At 42.1% G+C, this 17,411-nt stretch overlaps 1 protein-coding gene across 10 annotated transcripts in view; it reads right to left on the minus strand.

The window, feature by feature from the left end:
* LOC121875177 (ATP-binding cassette sub-family C member 3-like) overlaps positions 1-17,411 on the minus strand; it is a 309,143-nt gene that overhangs the window by 255,183 nt on the left and 36,549 nt on the right. For 9 of the 10 annotated variants that reach the window (XR_006090559.1, XM_042379616.1, XM_042379618.1 and 6 more), the window contains one exon: positions 6,948-7,141. Coding sequence is in view for 9 of the 10 variants with exons in the window: in XM_042379616.1 (XP_042235550.1) it covers positions 6,948-7,141 (194 nt within the window). In the remaining variant the exon portion in view is untranslated. Of the gene's footprint in view, positions 1-6,947; positions 7,142-10,840; positions 10,964-17,411 lie in introns of those variants that run through there. The other variant, XM_042379622.1, reaches the window with a different exon arrangement.

Here is a 17,411-nt window from a genome sequence, read left to right on the forward strand (position 1 = left end):
TGATTGTTGTTAATGCTAAGCCTTCCTCTCACTGTGATTGTTGTTAATGCTAAGCCTTCCTCTCACTGTCATTGTTGTTAATGCTAAACCTTCCTCTATCTGTGATTTTTGTTAACACTAAGCCTCCCTCTCACTGTGATTGTTGTTAATGCTAAGCCTTCCTCTATCTATGATTGTTGTTAACACTAAGCTTTCCTCTAACTGATTGTTGTTAACACTAAGCCTTCCTCTCACTGTGATTGTTGTTAATGCTAAGCCTTCCTCTCACTGTGATTGTTAACACTAAGGCTTCCTCTCACTGTGATTGTTGTTAATGCTAAGCCTTCCTCTAACTGATTGTTGTTAATGCTAAGCCTTCCTCTCACTGTGATTGTTGTTAATGCTAAGCCTTCCTCTAACTGATTGTTGTTAATGCTAAGCCTTCCTCTCACTGTCATTGTTGTTAATGCTAAGCCTTCCTCTATCTGTGATTTTTGTTAACACTAAGCCTTCCTCTCACTGTGATTGTTATTAACACTAAGCCTTCCTCTCACTGATTGTTGTTAACACTAAGCCTTCCTCTATCTGTGATTGTTGTTAACACTAAGCCTTGCTCTCACTGATTGTTCTTAATTCTAAGCCTTCCTCTCACTGTGATTGTTGTTAATGCTAAGCCTTCCTCTAAATGTGATTGTTGTTAATGCTAAGCCTTCCTCTCACTGATTGTTGTTAACACTAAGCCTTCCTCAATCTGTGATTGTTGTTAATGCTAAGCCTTCCACTAACTGAGTGTTGTTAATGCTAAGCCTTCCTATCACTGTCATTGTTGTTAATGCTAAACCTTCCTCTCACTGTCATTGTTGTTAATGCTAAGCCTTCCTCTAACTGATTGTTGTTAATGCTAAGCCTTCCTCTCACTGTGATTGTTGTTAATGCTAAGCCTTCCTCTCACTGTCATTGTTGTTAATGCTAAACCTTCCTCTATCTGTGATTTTTGTTAACACTAAGCCTTCCTCTCACTGTGATTGTTATTAACACTAAGCCTTCCTCTCACTGATTGTTGTTAACACTAAGCCTTCCTCTATCTGTGATTGTTGTTAACACTAAGCCTTCCTCTCAATGATTGTTCTTAATTCTAAGCCTTCCTCTCACTGTGATTGTTGTTAATGCTAAGCCTTCCTCTAAATGTGATTGTTGTTAATGCTAAGCCTTCCTCTCACTGATTGTTGTTAACACTAAGCCTTCCTCAATCTGTGATTGTTGTTAACACTAAGCCTTCCTCTCACTGATTGTTGTTAATGCTAAGCCTTCCTCTAACTGAGTGTTGTTAATGCTAAGCCTTCCTATCACTGTCATTGTTGTTAATGCTAAGCTTTCCTCTAACTGATTGTTGTTAATGCTAAGCCTTCCTCTCACTGTGATTGTTGTTAATGCTAAGCCTTCCTCAATCTGTGACTGTTGTTAATGCTAAGCCGTCCTATAACTGTGATTGTTGTTAATGCTAAGCCTACCTCTAACTGATTGTTCTTAATGCTAAGCCTTCCTCTCACTGTGCTTGTTGTTAATGCTAAGCCTCCCTGTATCTGTGATTGTTGTTCACACTAGGCCTTCCTTTCACTGTGATTGTTATGAACACTAAGCCTTCCTCTATCTGTGATTGTTGTTAACACTAAGCCTTCCTCTCACTGATTGTTGTTAATGGTAAGCCTTCCTCTAACTGATTGTTGTTAATGCTAAGCTTTCCTCTAACTGATTGTTGTTAACACTAAGCCTTCCTCTCACTCATTGTTGTTAACACTAAGCCTTCCTCTCACTGATTGTTGTTAATGCTAAGCCTTCCTCTAACTGATTGTTGTTAACACTAAGCCTTCCTCTCACTGATTATTGTTAATGCTAAGGTTTCCTCTAACTGATCGTTGTTAACACTAAGCCTTCCTCTTACTGATTGTTGTTCACACTAAGCCTTCCTCTAACTGATTGTTGTTAACACCTAGCTTTCCTCTTACTGAATGTTGTTAATGCTAAGCCTTCCTCTAACTGATTGTTAACACTAAGCCTTCCTCTCACTGATTGTTGTTAATGCTAAACCGACCTCTAACTGTGATTTTTGTTAACACTAAGCCTTTCTCTCACTGATTGTTGTTAATGCTAAGCCTTGCTCTAACTGATTGTTGTTAACACTAAGCCTTCCTCTGATTGTTGTTAATGCTAAGCCTTTCTCTCACTGATTTTTGTTAACACAGCCTTCTTCTAACTGATTGTGTTAATGCTAAGCCTTCCTCAATCTGTGATTGTTGTTAATGCTAAGCTTTCCTCTCACTGATTGTTGTTAATGTTAAGCCTTCCTCTAACTTATTGATGTTAACCGTAAGCCTTCCTCTCACTGATTGTTGTTAATGTTAAGCCTTCTTCTAACTGATTGTTATTAACACTAAGCCTTCCTCTCACTGATTGTTGTTAATGCTAAGCCTTCCTCTAACTGATTGTTGTTAACACTAAGCCTTCCTCTCACTGATTGTTGTTAATGCTAAGCCTTCCTCTAACTGATTGTTATTAACACTAAGCCTTCCTCTAACTGATTGTTGTTTACACTAAGCCTTCCTCTCACTGATTGTTGTTAATGCTAAGTTTTCCTCTAACTGATTGTTATTAACACTAAGCCTTCCTCTAACTGATTGTTGTTTACACTAAGCCTTCCTCTAACTGATTATTGTTAATGCTAAGTTTTCCTCTAACTGATTGTTGTTAACACTAAGCCTTCCTCACTGATTGTTGTTAATGCTAAGCCTTCCTCTATCTGTGATTGTTGTTAACACTAAGCCTTCCTCTCACTGTGATTGTTGTTAATGCTAAGCCTTCCTCCCACTGTGATTGTTGTTAATGCTAAGCCTTCCTCTCACTGTCATTGTTGTTAATGCTAAGCCTTCCTCGCACAGTCATTGTTGTTAACACTAAGCCTTCCTCTCACTGTCATTGTTGTTAACACTAAGCCTTCCTCTCACTGATTGTTGTTAACACTATGCCTTCCTCTCACTGATTGTTGTTAACACTAAGCCTTCCTCTAACTGATTGTTGTTAACACTACGCCTTCCTCTCACTGTGTAATGACCACGGTCTTACACGTCAGTTAGCGCCAAAATCAAATGATTCATATTACGCTTAATAGCCCACAAAACATGTAAATCGGCTTTCGTTTGAGTCCTCCATCTGAGGAGTCCGTTTTCTCATCACTTCAAGACACCTCAGTCCTCCGTTATCCCATTTTCTCTGACTTACTGAAACCAACCTCTCTATAAAATGAATTTGAGTGTGAGAGAGAACACCCTTGTTTTGAGTCAACTTAGATATGTCTGTTTACAGTTGGAACATTCAAGATCCATTGTGAGTGGGGTAGAATGCTTCAACTGTCCTTATCGTTAGTAGAACGTGTCAAGTAAGTGAGTGTCGAGTTTGCCAGCTAGAGTGGCGTATTTTATGTCGTCCGTGGGGGTATCCATGAGTTTCTGATCGCGCCTGAAGTTATATCATTTTGTCGCCCCGACATCAGAGAATCTGATGTTTATAGTTTAATTAGTGTCAGTTGTCTATTTGAGAAAGTCATTAATCTCCTGAACTATTCTGTCAACTGGTATAATCTCCAAGATCTAGCGCCTCCCCGTGAATAGCCCCTTGTTCGCCTCAGGCCTGAGCTTGCAGAATTAATGTTATCGACGTGTATATTCCACCTTTTCCTGGCAAGCTCAACCTCTGATTAGATTATATGAATAGACATAGGAAATTACCCTGATCAAGAACACCGGAGTTCATAACTAAGTCTACAGTGATCCAAAATGATAGAGAAGTTATGTTGTTGGTAAGATCGACCCTTCTGGTATGAATATGGAGGCCCAAGCTGCCCAGCAGGTGCACATATATACCTCTACACGAGGGAGAATCACGCATTCGTGACTTCCTCAACGTCTCTCCAGGTATGTTAACGTGTGTTCCCGCCGCCTATTAATTCAGTTTAACTTAGTCAATTTTGGTGAATATCAGTGCTCATGTGTTAACATAGTGAATTCTGTGCCAATTAAGTCGAGTAACGTAGAGATTTAGATATTGTCTGAACCGTTGCCAGGCGTATGTTTTGTATAGTTGAAGTTAGACCTTTAGGCATTCGTGACTTCCTCAACGTCTCTCCAGTGTGTTGAGCTGAATACTCATCAGCTAACGTGGGGCGGTAACCGGGTTGGACGATGCCGTTAATTCGACAGGACTGAACTGGGAAGTCCGTTTCCCGCAAACCAGGCGCCCACTCCCTGAGCGTGTGTCGGTCTACAACCGACCCCTAGCAGCGATCTTCATTTGTTGTAGAGACCAGCGTTACCCTGGGGCACTCCTCACAGTTACATAGGCCTAAGTATTATGGTACCTTGTTTGGGGGATAACTAGCAGAAATATAGTATCCCAGGTTAAGTATTGAACCACTGAATGAGAGTTAAAAGTGCCATGTTGTTCCTTGTGAATTAACAGGAGGTATTGTATGTTGAGATAATTGTGGAGTTGTCCAGTGTGCTATGTATTCATTGGTAGTGACCATGAAATGATAATCTGAGAGTATAATGATATAACCAAGAAGTGAAGAGTTAATTTGCTACTTGGTAAGGTAAGACCTGAGGGTCCAGTGATATCTGGTGTATACCCAGTACTGAATATCATTTGGCAGAGTGACAATACCACAATTGTCGATTGAAGTAATAAGTATTTGGAGGTATTTAATGAGGTAATAAGTTCTTGAAGTGTTTGATGACTTAAGAAACAAATTGCAGTTCTGTTTTGTCTGAGTGAATCTAAGATGCATCTTATCCAATCACTGTGTTAATAAATATTGAATTAGTAATCTACGTCTACGAGTATCACCACTCTATCCTTTCCCACATTGGTTCTCAGAAAATAACTAACTCACGTGCCTAGAAGCTCGCTACCTAACAGTTAACTAAGAGATGCTATATTCTAGAAAATCCTGGGTGGTGGCAGGCTACCGTTGTAAGTATAATAAGTGTGGTAATAACAAAGACATGGTTTCCCAGGTTAATCCATGGTTTAGAATATAACTAGAACAAAATATATGGATGAGATCATAATATATGACAGGAAATGAAAAGAAAGAACATTGACTTGGAGAACATAAGCAGAGAAGCATAAGAGTTACTTATATAAGAATATATAAGAATATAAGGTATATAGAGATAAAGAACATATAAGAATACAAGCAAGAATATATAAAGTAAGTATGTGTGTAAAGAACTGAAGAAGGATAAGTATATAAAACGGGATACTCATTGAAAAGAATAACTGGATGGTAAATTATTGAAAAGAGGAAACTCGGCCCGTTACAACTGTGATTTTTATTAATACTAAGTCTTCCTCTCAGAGTGATTGTTGCTAACACTAATCCTTCCTCTGATAAGAACATAAGAATGGAGGAAACTGCAGCGGGCCTATTGGGTCATACTGGACATTCTTGTTTACACCCAACCCCTATTGCTTATATATCTGCCCAACCTATATTTGAAGCTTCCCAGCATGTTCAAATTAATGATGATGCTTGGTAACTTGCTCCACTCATCAACTACTCTATTTCCAAACCAATGCTCACCTATCTTGCGCCTAAATTTAAATTTGTCTAATTTAAAACCATTGCTATGAGTTTGCTCCTGGTTGGATAGCTTGAGTACCTTTATTATATCACCTTTGTTTAGCCCCGACTTACATTTATACACCTCGATCATATCGCCCCTCACTCTACGTCTCTCGAGGAAGTGTAAATTAAAATTCTTTATACTGTCTCTGTACTCATGGTTTCTAATGCCTTACTTTTACTTTTATCCTCTTCACAACTGATCGGCTCTTTAGCCACTTGGGCGATCAGTCACATCTCTGTTACGCACTGTTGGCAAGTACTGGGCATACACTGGCTCCAGAATTTATCTGAACCTGCTCTAGCGTTGGTCAAGTCTGAATTTGAAAGAGCTCACACTCGGTGCTGTCACAGCACTCTCTGGTAGATTGTTCCAAGAGTTCACAACTCTCACTCCGAAAAAGTTCGCCATCACAGTTGTCTGGACTTGCGGCTTCTTCAACCTTAAACTGTGACCCCTTGTGGGGCGAGCATCCACCAGTTCCAGGTAAGAACACTCGACTGAGTAGTGCTCCTTGAGATGCTTATACACCTCAATTAGGCCACCCCTTGCCCGTCTGTAGTATATGCTCGGCAAGTTCAGGCGCTCCAATTTGTCAGGGTAGCTGAGGTGCCATAGTGCAGGCACCAGTCTAGTGGCCCTCCTTTGGACATTTTTAATCAACTGACAATCCCTAGTATATCTCGGGGACCAGAGGGGAAGACCTTCTTATAAGACCTAATAATTTATTTGCCTGATTTACCTTCTTCTCGCAATGGCCCGAGAACTTCAGCTCATTGTCAACATACACACCTAGGTCCTTCTCACATTCAGTTTCAATTAATGCAGTTTCTTTATCCCGTTGGGACATATGATACTCCTCCTTACCATTGGTATGTCCCAGGTGCATCCTCTTACACTGAATGCTTTCTAAGGATTCTATATCCATTCTGTAGTATGGTGACCAGAACTGAATTGCGTAATCCAAGTGAGATCTCACAAGCGCAAGATATAGTTTTAGGATGACCTTGCTAGTCTTGTAACTAACACTCCTTTGTATGAACCCAAGTACTTGTTAGCCTTGTTTCGAGCAAATACGCGTCAATGTCTTGGCTTCAAGATTTCTACTTATCATTACTCCTAAATCTTCCTCACAGTCGGATTTCTCTATAACAACGTTGTTCATCTGATATCTGGTTTCTCTGCTTACATCTAGACCAAGTACTACTTTACATTTGTCCACATTAAATTTCATCTATCATTTTTCAGATCACTGTGACTGTTTTTAATGCTAAGTCTTCCTCTCACCTGACAATGGAGAGCTCTTTACTCCAAGATGTTCTCCATGAAGTATCCAGGAGGTTAGTGGCACACTCAGCTGGGATGTTCCACAAGTCATCATGGGTTAGGGATCGTTTCCACCCTAGCCATACAAGTCCGTTGGCCCAATGGAAGGTTATTTGACTTAAAAACGATGAGTAGTTGAAAGGGTAGACCTTATTCTGTGTAAGAAATTTTTTTTTTAAATCCTATTCATGAAAAGATGGGAATGTAATAAATGTGGGACCAATCATATATATATATAACAGTGATGATGACGGGTGATCAAATAAATTCATAGAAAGACACACATAAATATCAGTGTTAGGTGATACAAATATAAATGTAAAAAATGAAAATAGGTTCAAGACTGCAGACACTTAAGGGTTTGCTGGTAAGAGCACACAAGGAGATTATCTGATTAATATTTATGTAGAAAGAAATTTGTTTCTTACAAATACAGGTACTATACTGTACTTTTCTTGAGCATGAAGTAGGGATGAACAGAGGTCTTGATAAAAGGATCGGGAGATGAGTGAAGGATATATAAGTAATAAAGACAAAGGCTAACATGCTCACACCACTACCTGGGGTCTGTAAAAATTAAGTAAAAATGAGATGGTGAAATGTGGGTAAATAGGGTAAGGAGAATGGAGCTGAGGAAATAAACATTAAACAAGAATACAACCAGAAATTGCTTTCAAGTTTTCCAGTACTGGTATAGTGCACAAATTTATACATATTTCAGAACACCTATAGAGTAGCCCCCTAGCTTATTGCCCCTAAAGATTAACCATTCATTCACTCACCTAACTTAACCTAACACCCCCAAGGTAGTATTAAAGTGTTCAATCATCATATATAATAAACTAGAATAGTTAATCTTTAGGTGATCAACATATTGTTCATAAAAATGTACCAAGTGAGGAGGGGAACATCCATGTTAAAATCCAGGAGAACATTTATAATTGAGAAAGATATCAGGACAACAATAATAACAATCAACGGGAGGAAGACTAGCGAGAAAATCTCATTAAGGAAAGAAACCAAGCTGAGATGTAGGTGAAGTTAGGTTTGCTAAAGTGAGGTGAGTTTGCAATGACCATGGTCGTACACGTCAGTTGACATAAAATCAGACGATTCATATTATGCTCAATAGCCCACAAAACATGTAGCTGTGCCTTCTTTATAGAGTCCCCCATTTGAGGCGTCCCCTTTCTCATCGCTTCAGGACGCCCAAGTCCTCCGTTTTCCCTCAATCTTAGAGTGCACCCAAGACTCTTGTTATTCCTCAGTATAACGACACGGAGTTTGAAATTGCAACTGTAGTTGTATCTGTTAAGGCAAATTAGATATGTCTGATCATAGATGAAACATTCAAGATCCATTGTGAGTAATGTTGAAAGCTTCAACTATCTTTAATGTTAGTAAAACTTGTCAATTAAGTGAGAGTCAAGTCTGCCAGTACGAATGGCATCCTGTGATATTGTCCCTGGGGAAAGCCATGAGTTTCCAATTGCTACTGAAGTTAGATTATTTTGATGCCCAAACTTCAGAGAATCTGATGTTTGTAGTTTAGTTAATGTCAGTTGTCTATTTAAGAAAGTCATTAATCTCCCTGAAAGATTCTGTCAAGCTGTATTGTCATGATCGTAATGACGGCTAGCCTGTTGAAACCTAAGGATTCATATTACGCTTACACGTCCACAAAACCTTCTGAGTCTCCCAGTGGAAATGTCCTCCGTTCTCTCTGTTTCCTTGATGACGTCATCGAGATGTCGTATGTGTGTTGACCGAAGTTGTAAACTCTTTCTGCTACCGAGACCCTGTAAACCCTTTTTCACCTATGAATATCAGAGACTCTGATAATCATAGCGAAATTGTGGTAGGGAGGTTAACTGAGGAATTAGTTAATATTCCTGAAGGGAACTTTAAATCTGCTCCTCGCATTTGTAGCAAGGCACTGCGTGTTGGGAAGGGATTGTCATCCAACCTTTTGTGATCAATTTAATTCTTGCTTTTGATAGCTCAGTCAGAGCATTGTTTGTAAAGATAATAGTAGGGAATGAAACCGAGTTCGTAGTCTCAGTTCAAACATCAGAGTGTTTCAGTAACGTAATTTAGTGAAATGGTTAAGTAGGTGGAATCCGTGACTTAAGCGTGGGTGGAAGGCGGCGGTTCGTTTCAAACCAGTAAGCGCCACGCTCCTCCACCCACAGGTCCCTATTGCAGCCTAGGCCGTGTCTGTAGCGTGGATGACGCATCCACTAGTCTGGGGAGATGTCTGAGGTCCAGTAGAATCGGTTATCCCCGTGAACCCCGACCGTCAGAAGCTCCACTACCACCTATGGGCCCCATAGCTGGCCAGTATTCCCCCAATGCTATGCCCATTTGTGATCTTATTTTCATTTTTGTATTTCTTTGTGGTTCTTTATTATTATTATTATTATTATTACCCTGATACTATTCGCCCCCCAGGCCCCGATGTGGGTCAGTGACCTGTGCCCGGGTGGGCTAATCCCTGTAAAAAAAAAAAAAAGAACTGTATCAATTTTGTCAGATTTCATTTGCAGTAAAAACGGTATTACTGCATTCCAAGGAGAAATGGACAAACTAGTTGCTGAAGAAAACTTGAAAGACACCTTTCCTTATCTTGATAATATAACCAAAGCAGGTCATGACCAAAATGAGCATAGTGATAATCTCCAAAAGTTCTTTGACGCTGTGAACCATCAAAATTTAACTTTAAATGAGTCCAAGTCCATAAGATCTGTGAAAACAATCAATATCCTTGGCTACTGGGTTGGGAACGGCACTATCAAACCTGATACAAAGAGACTTAATCCTCTTCAAGAACTCCCTCCACCAACAAATCTAGGTTCCCTTCACAAAGCCCTTGGAAAGTTTGCTTACTATGTAAAATGGATACCTCATTTTTCTGATAAAATACAACCACATCAGCCTTCAACATCAAGAAACAACTGGAAAATACTATACTTCAGTCCATACATGAAAGGCTCTCATTTGTGGTTGAATGTGATGCTTCAGAAGTAGCTATCTTTGCCGTACTGAACCAAGGAGACCGACCGGTAGTCTTTATGTCCAGGACCCTGCAAGGTAGTGAATTGCACTATCCCTTGTTGAAAAGGAGACCACAGCTATCATGGAAGCAGTGCATAAATGGAGTCACTTTCTAGCTCAACATTATTTTACTCTGCTTACTGATCAAGTGATCAGCATTCAGGTGCCTTTATGCTTAATAACAGGAAGTGCAAAAAATCTAGAATAACAGAATACCTGTACAAGAATGGAGAATGCAATTGGCATCATTTAATTACACTATTCGATACTGACCAAGCAAGGATAATGTGGCCCCTGATACCCCCACACGTGCTTTCTGCTGTTCTACTACAACAACATCAACTCTTGCCGATATTCATAATGGACTTTGTCATCCCGGGGTTACTCATAGGCTATAGTTGGAAGATCAAGAAATCTCCTCTTTTCTGCCTTAGATGTAAAAAGAACATACTCATCTTGTAAGATATGTGCAGAGTTAAAGCCATAATTCTTTCTTCCACTGAATGGCACTCAGATATAAAGCCCTTCGAACGATTCAGTATAGACTTTAAAGGACCAAGCCCTTCCTCAACACGGAACACATACATAATCACAGTAGTTGATAAGTATTCACAGTCCCATTTGCATTTCCTTGTCCAAACATGCACTCTTCAACTGCAATCAAATGTCTTGACCAAGTATTAGCCCTTTGCAATATGGCAAGTTTCATTCACTCAGATCAAGGTCCATCTTTTATGTCACGTGAACTCAAAGATAATCTTTCCTACAAGGAGATGGTAACAAGCAAAACAACACCTTACCATCATCCCATGGGAAATGGGCAGGTTGAAAAGTACAATGCTTCTCTTTGGAAGGCTGTTCGTCTTTCTCTGAAGTCATACGACCTACTGGGCCAGAACTGGGAGGCTATACTCAGTGGTGGCTCATGCCTAGGAGCTGCAGTCCCCTGAGACACTCAGCCGAATAATACCCTAGAAACAAATATATATCAAAGTAAAAAGTCATTATATGTTATTTTCAGTACGTACATTACGAAGTGAATTTTCATTAAAACCAGACCAAAATTTAAGTTACTTTCATAGTTGCTGTATGATTCATGTTTAATAATAATTGGTGCCACATCTGGAAACAATGAGCTGCAGTCGGTGCAGCTCAATCTCCTGTTTACATTGCATGTGGACGGTGCAGTTAAGTCGTGCTTTCTTTAATTACCCTTTGACGATGGAAAATCGACTTTTCCCATCTGACATTAAATGAAAAGACTGAAATCAAAGCAAGAGGAAGACCTACACCAATTTTATCCATTCAACAGAATAGTACAAGCAGGAACAAGAATATACAAGCCAGTTTAACATCAGTGTTTATCAGAAATGTGAATGGCTCTGTGGTTGTGACGAGGCAAATGCTTTATTCTGCTTTCTATGCTTATTGTTTGGTGGGGACTCGTCATGGAGGAAAAGTGGCGTGACTGACTTGAGGCATTTGCTACAGAAAATAATGAAACATGAGCAGTCAGTCAAATAACATGATTGATTTATAGTTGCCGGATAAAGTGAACATTGCAGCTCAAATTGACACACCATGAAAGCTCTCAGTTGCAAAACATAATGAACAGGTGAGAAAAAACAGAGATGTGTCATCCAAAATCATAAACTGTGTAATAAATTTTGGAAAATTTGAACTCCCTCTTAGAGGTCATGATGAAACTACGAACTCGAAGAATCCGGGAGTATTTCGTGGATTAGTTGATTTTGCCTGTGAACTGGATTCTAGTTTAGATGCTCATTTAAAGACCGCTACAGTTTTTAAAGGAACATCCAAATCAATGCAAAATGAACTTTTAGAATCTATGTTGGAAATCTGCATAAATAAGATCAAGGAAGTAAAGAATGCAGATTATTTGACAGTTGTGTGATGAGACGATGGATAATTACACTAGCACACAGATGGTAATTGTTCTATGGTATGGGCTACAAGGGAAACCTGTTGAGATTATCTGGGGACTTTTTAACCCTCTCAACCATACAACAGAAATCTTATCATGTAACGGGCCGAGTTCTTCTCATTTTATAATTTACCATTCAGATATTCTTTTCTGTTAGTATTCTTATTTATTCACATACTTATATGCTCTTTGTAGCATTCTTTTCAGTGAGTATCCTGTTTTATATAGTTATCCTTCTTCAATTCTTTATACATATACTTATTCTTATAGATTCTTGCTTATATTCTTATATATTCTTTATCTTTGTATACCTTATCTTTTTATATATTCTTATATAAGTAACACTTATGTTTCTCTGCTTATATTTTCTAGTCAATGTTCTTCCTTTTCAGTTTCTTTCATACATATTATCTTATCTTCCATATATTTTGTTCTAGTTATATTCTAAACCAAGGATTACTCTGGGAACCATGTCTTTCTTATTACCACACTTATTATACTTACAACGGTAGCCTGCCACCACCCAGAATTTTATTAGAATATAACATATCTTAGTTAACTGTTAGGTAGCGAGCTTCTAGGCACGTGAGTAAGTATTGTTCTTGGAACCAATGTTTAGAAGGAATAGAGAGGTGATACTCGTAGATTACTAATTCAATATTTATTAACACAGAGTTAATAAGATGTATCTTAAATTCACTCAGATAAAACAGAACTGTAATTACTTATTAGTCATCAAACACTTCAAGAACTTATTACCTCCTTAAACACCTCCAAGTATTTATTACTTCATTAGACAATTGTTGTATTATTACTGACAAATGAGATTCAGTAATTACTATACACAAGATATCACTGGACCCTCAGGTCATACTTGTACAAGTAACAAATTACCTCTTCAATTCTTGGTTATAACATTATACTCTCAGGTTATTATTTCATGGTCACTACCGATGAATACATAACACACTGGACAACTCCACAATTATAGCAACATACAATACCTCCTGTTAATTCACAAGGAACAACGTGTCACTTTTAACTCTCATTCAGTGGTTCAATACTTAACCTGGGATACTATATTTCTGCTAGTTATCCCCCCACCATGGGCCAATACTGCGCCATGCAAATAGATGGATTACAATCACCAGACGGAGTCAGCGGGGCACATTTGTTTACAGCGACCGCCAAGCTAAAGGCTCGCTCGCTAGGTGCGCCCAGGCGACCACCTGGCAGAATCGTTGATGGCGCCTCCCGGAGGAATCTCGTCCTGGGATTCTAATCTCTCCACCTTAAAGACATCTTTCAAGAACCATCTGGCAACGGTTCAGACGACTCTTACTTTATATTAATCCTTTCACTGGGTAAATGATAATTTCACTGTTATAACATGAACACTGATATTCACAAAATTGACTAAGTTAAACTGAATTAATAGGCGGCGGGGAACACACCTTAACATACCTGGAGAGACGTTGAGGAAGAGTCACGAATGCGTGATTCTCCCTCGTGTAGAGGTATATACGTGCACCGGCGGGGCAGCTTGGGCCTCCGTATTCATACCAGAAAGGTCGATCTTACAAACAACATACCTTCTCTACCATTTTGGATCATCGTATACTTAATTATGAACTCCGGTGTTCCTAATCAGGGTAATTTCCTACGTCTTTTCATATAATCTAATCAGAGGTTGAGCTTGCCAGGAAAAGGTGGAATATACACGTTGATAACATTAATTCTGTGAGCTCAGGCCTGAGGCGAACAAGGAGCTATTCACGGGGAGACGTTAGATCTTGGAGATTATACAGGTTGACAGAATAGTTCAGGAGATTAATGACTTTCTTAAATAGACAAGTGACAAACTCTAAACTACAACCATCATATTCTCTGATGTTTGGGCAACAAAATAATGTGACTTCAGTAGCAATTGGAAACTCATGGTCATTCTTAGGGAACGATACCGATGGGTATCGTTTGTCCTGGCAGACTTGTAGTGGCTCCTCTCCCCTACAACTCCCAACTGAGCTCCGGCCGCGCGCCTACCAGCCAATCAGCGTACAGCCAGCTACGCCGAGAGACTAGGTCTATGCAGAGGACGTAGGGGTACGATCGCCGACCTAGTCTCGACCTTCAACCTCTGGTTCAGGATCAGAGCGTTTCACACCTTAAGCTTAAGCCGCTGAGATTGGTCCTCTCGCTACGCTCACCCCAAATCCTGATCCTCGTAAATTGTATAAATACGGCCATGCCTGGCCAGGGAGTCCACTTCACACATCGCTCCTGAACTAAGAAGACCTCTCAACAAAACCTCCTGCAGGACCCGAAACTGTGAAGACCGCCCTCTCTCTTGTGCCATTGTTTGGCCATCTTCCCGGACCGGACCACCCACGACTGACATCGTCAACAACAACTCACGAGCGTTTCCGGTTTATCGAGCATTAGCTTGCCCTCCCCACTGGTGGTGTGAGTGACCCACACTCCAGCTGGAGAGCAGTTATAGCGCGATATTCCCGGCGTGGTTTGAGCTCTTTTCCTTCTACTACTATTTTTCCTTTTTCGCTCTGGCCTAGGGACCTGCACCCTCAAAAAGTGTATTCGTCCTGCGGTCCCCCCTGTAACTGTTCACCTCCCTCCCAGGAGATTGTGAACACGAAAGGGGGTTGGAGCAAAACCCATCCCAGCCGAGTCTTTCCAGGAAAACCGTGATCGTGCGGGTCCACCTGGAAAGAGGGTAGCAATCCTTATCCTTCCCAAATAGGCACACTTAGCTCACGTCTATAAGTGAGCAGTCACATACACTAGGAAGTAGGCTTCCCCAACGGGGCTCCGGGAGAGAAGCTCAGGAACCACTCTACGACCACCAGCCAGTGGGGAGTGCTGAAATTCCTCTGCTACTTACTCAACCGGAATAGGTAGGATTTAAAAAAAAAAAAAAAACGGTTATGGAGCGCGTACGCCCTCCTAACCGCGACCCCCGCCTGAACCGCCAACCTGACGACCCGAACTACGACAGGCTCCGCACAGAGAAAGCGGACCAGTTACGCGCCTTCAATGAAGCCCTAAAAAGCAGGAACACTGCCACCACCTCCAACAACTCCACCACCACTGCTACCGCCACTGAGGACGACAACTGGACGAAGGTAGAAAATAAAAAACGCCGACGTGCTTCTTCGGGAAACGAATGCCGTCAAGCAGCCCAAAAGGCACCCATCACCACCACCAGCTCACCTCCAACGACACTGCCAAAATTCCGGATCACGAAAACGGACACAAAAACGACATATGCCGCCATCACAGAGATGGAAAAGCTAAATCCACTGGCCAAGTTCTCAGTGCGGCCCAACCTAAAGGGGGAGATGATTATTCACCCCAAAGACAAGGACTCCGCCACCACCCTCGACACTTACCTGCAAAACACCACCACCGTTGCATCAACCAAGCTAGACCCCGCCCAGAAACTGATGAAGTCGGTAGTCCTCCGGTACCCAAAGGAACTGCCTCTCGAACCCCTGGAGAACCACCCGAAGATCTTAAAAGCCGAAAGATGCTCTCCCCTGTCCGACAAGACGGCCACCACAAAACAAGTGCTCATAACGCACTACGGTTCACCCCCCAGCACCATAGACCTCAAAACCTGGGGGATCTACGAAGTGAGGCCCTTCGTCCCAGAGCCCCTGCAGTGCTTCAGATGCCAGAAATACGGGCACCATCAGACAAGGTGCACGTACAAGGAAATCTGCGCAGTCTGCGCACAGAAGCACGGCACACACTCCTGCCTCACCAAGCTGAAAAATGGAGAAAAAATTGCCCCCAAGTGTGCCAACTGCGGGGGCAAACACCACGCCTGGAACCCTGGATGCTCCGAGAGGACAAGGAGGGTCCAGGCAAACCGGCCAGCTGCAAGACCGGCCCCCACCGCCTGCACACCAGCCCCACCAAGTACCTTCGTGTGGGGAACCCAAAGGCCAAGACAACAAAGCCAACCTCCTCAGCCGGTCAACACCCAAAGTGCAGCCCAGTTTCCTGGCCTCACTACGGCCACACCTCAGCCACCCAAGCAGCAGACAACGACAACCACGAGAAAGACAAAAGAAGCACACACCAAGGCACCAGAAGGAATGATACACGTATCAGACCTAGCCAAGGTACTGACAACCTTCGCGGAGGGCCTAGCCGGACTACTGGGCCACAAGATCCAACCCACACAGCTCCAAATACTCATGGGGAGCGTCCTCGGGCAAGTCGCCACAGCTCCAGCCACCTCAGTGGAGGAAGCCACGCCGGTCCTCACACGAGTGACAGCCGAGGTACACTCTACACCGAAGAAGGCCACCAGAGAACCCAAGATATCGACAGCTCCCAGAAAGAAATTGGTCGTTTCAACTCCCCTGAACCGAACCACGGCCCAGAAGGCAAAAACCACAGAACACGAAGATATGAACCTGATCCAGTTGGAATCGAACTTGGACATCTCCATCGAGGACCACCAGAAGTCCCCGATGAAACAGTGGTGGAAAACATCAGCACCCTGAACATCCTAACATGGAATGCTCAGGGCATCAAAAACAAGAAACACCTCCTACAAGAAGCAGCAGCCAAGGACGAGCTTGACATCATACTGCTACAAGAAACACTTCTACAAGAACACCACTGTTTCAAATTCAGTGGTTACAAGACATACAGGAGGCATTTCACGCAGGCGTCAACAAGAGGATGTATGATCCTGGTCAAGTCAAGCATACCCTCCTCCGAGGTCACGCAGCAATTTCCATGTGGGGAAAACATCGAGACACAGGCCGTCAAAGTAACCCTCCAAGAACGGGAATTAACTGTTCACAACATCTACAAGAACCCAAGGGGCTCACTGGAGGTGACTCAATTATTTGCTTCGGCCGCTGACCACGCCACACTCATAGGAGGGGATTTCAACGCACATCATCCCTTCCTAAGCTCGGTAAGCCCCACAAATGAAGACGGCCTACACCTATACACCACCTTTCAAGATACACCCGAGATCTGCCTCCTGAACACCGGAGAGCCCACCCACACTAGGGGAGGAAGGCTAGATCTAACCTTCGTCTCCAGTGCACTACAGCCTTCGGCCTCCTGGCAGCTACACCCCACGCTGACCAGCGACCACTTCGCCACCCTAACAACGCTGAAGGTGAACAAACTCCCCACTCCTGCCCCCCCGAGATGGAGATACAATACCCAAAAGGCAGACTGGGGACTCTTTAAGAAACACCTGGCTAAGTGGCGCGAAGAATCACAGCCGGCCGGCGCAGCACCCGTGGACGAGACAACCCTCCGCCAACAATTGGTCGAGGCGTTTCACCAAGCGGCAGAAGAGGCTATCCCAAAAACAAAACCCACATCAAGACAGTACAATGATTGCTGGTACTACTGTCCCAGGGTGAAAGAACTCA

The sequence above is a fragment of the Homarus americanus genome, unplaced genomic scaffold, assembly GCF_018991925.1.
Source record: "Homarus americanus isolate GMGI-L3 unplaced genomic scaffold, GMGI_Hamer_2.0 scaffold36970, whole genome shotgun sequence".
NCBI lineage: Eukaryota > Metazoa > Arthropoda > Malacostraca > Decapoda > Nephropidae > Homarus > Homarus americanus.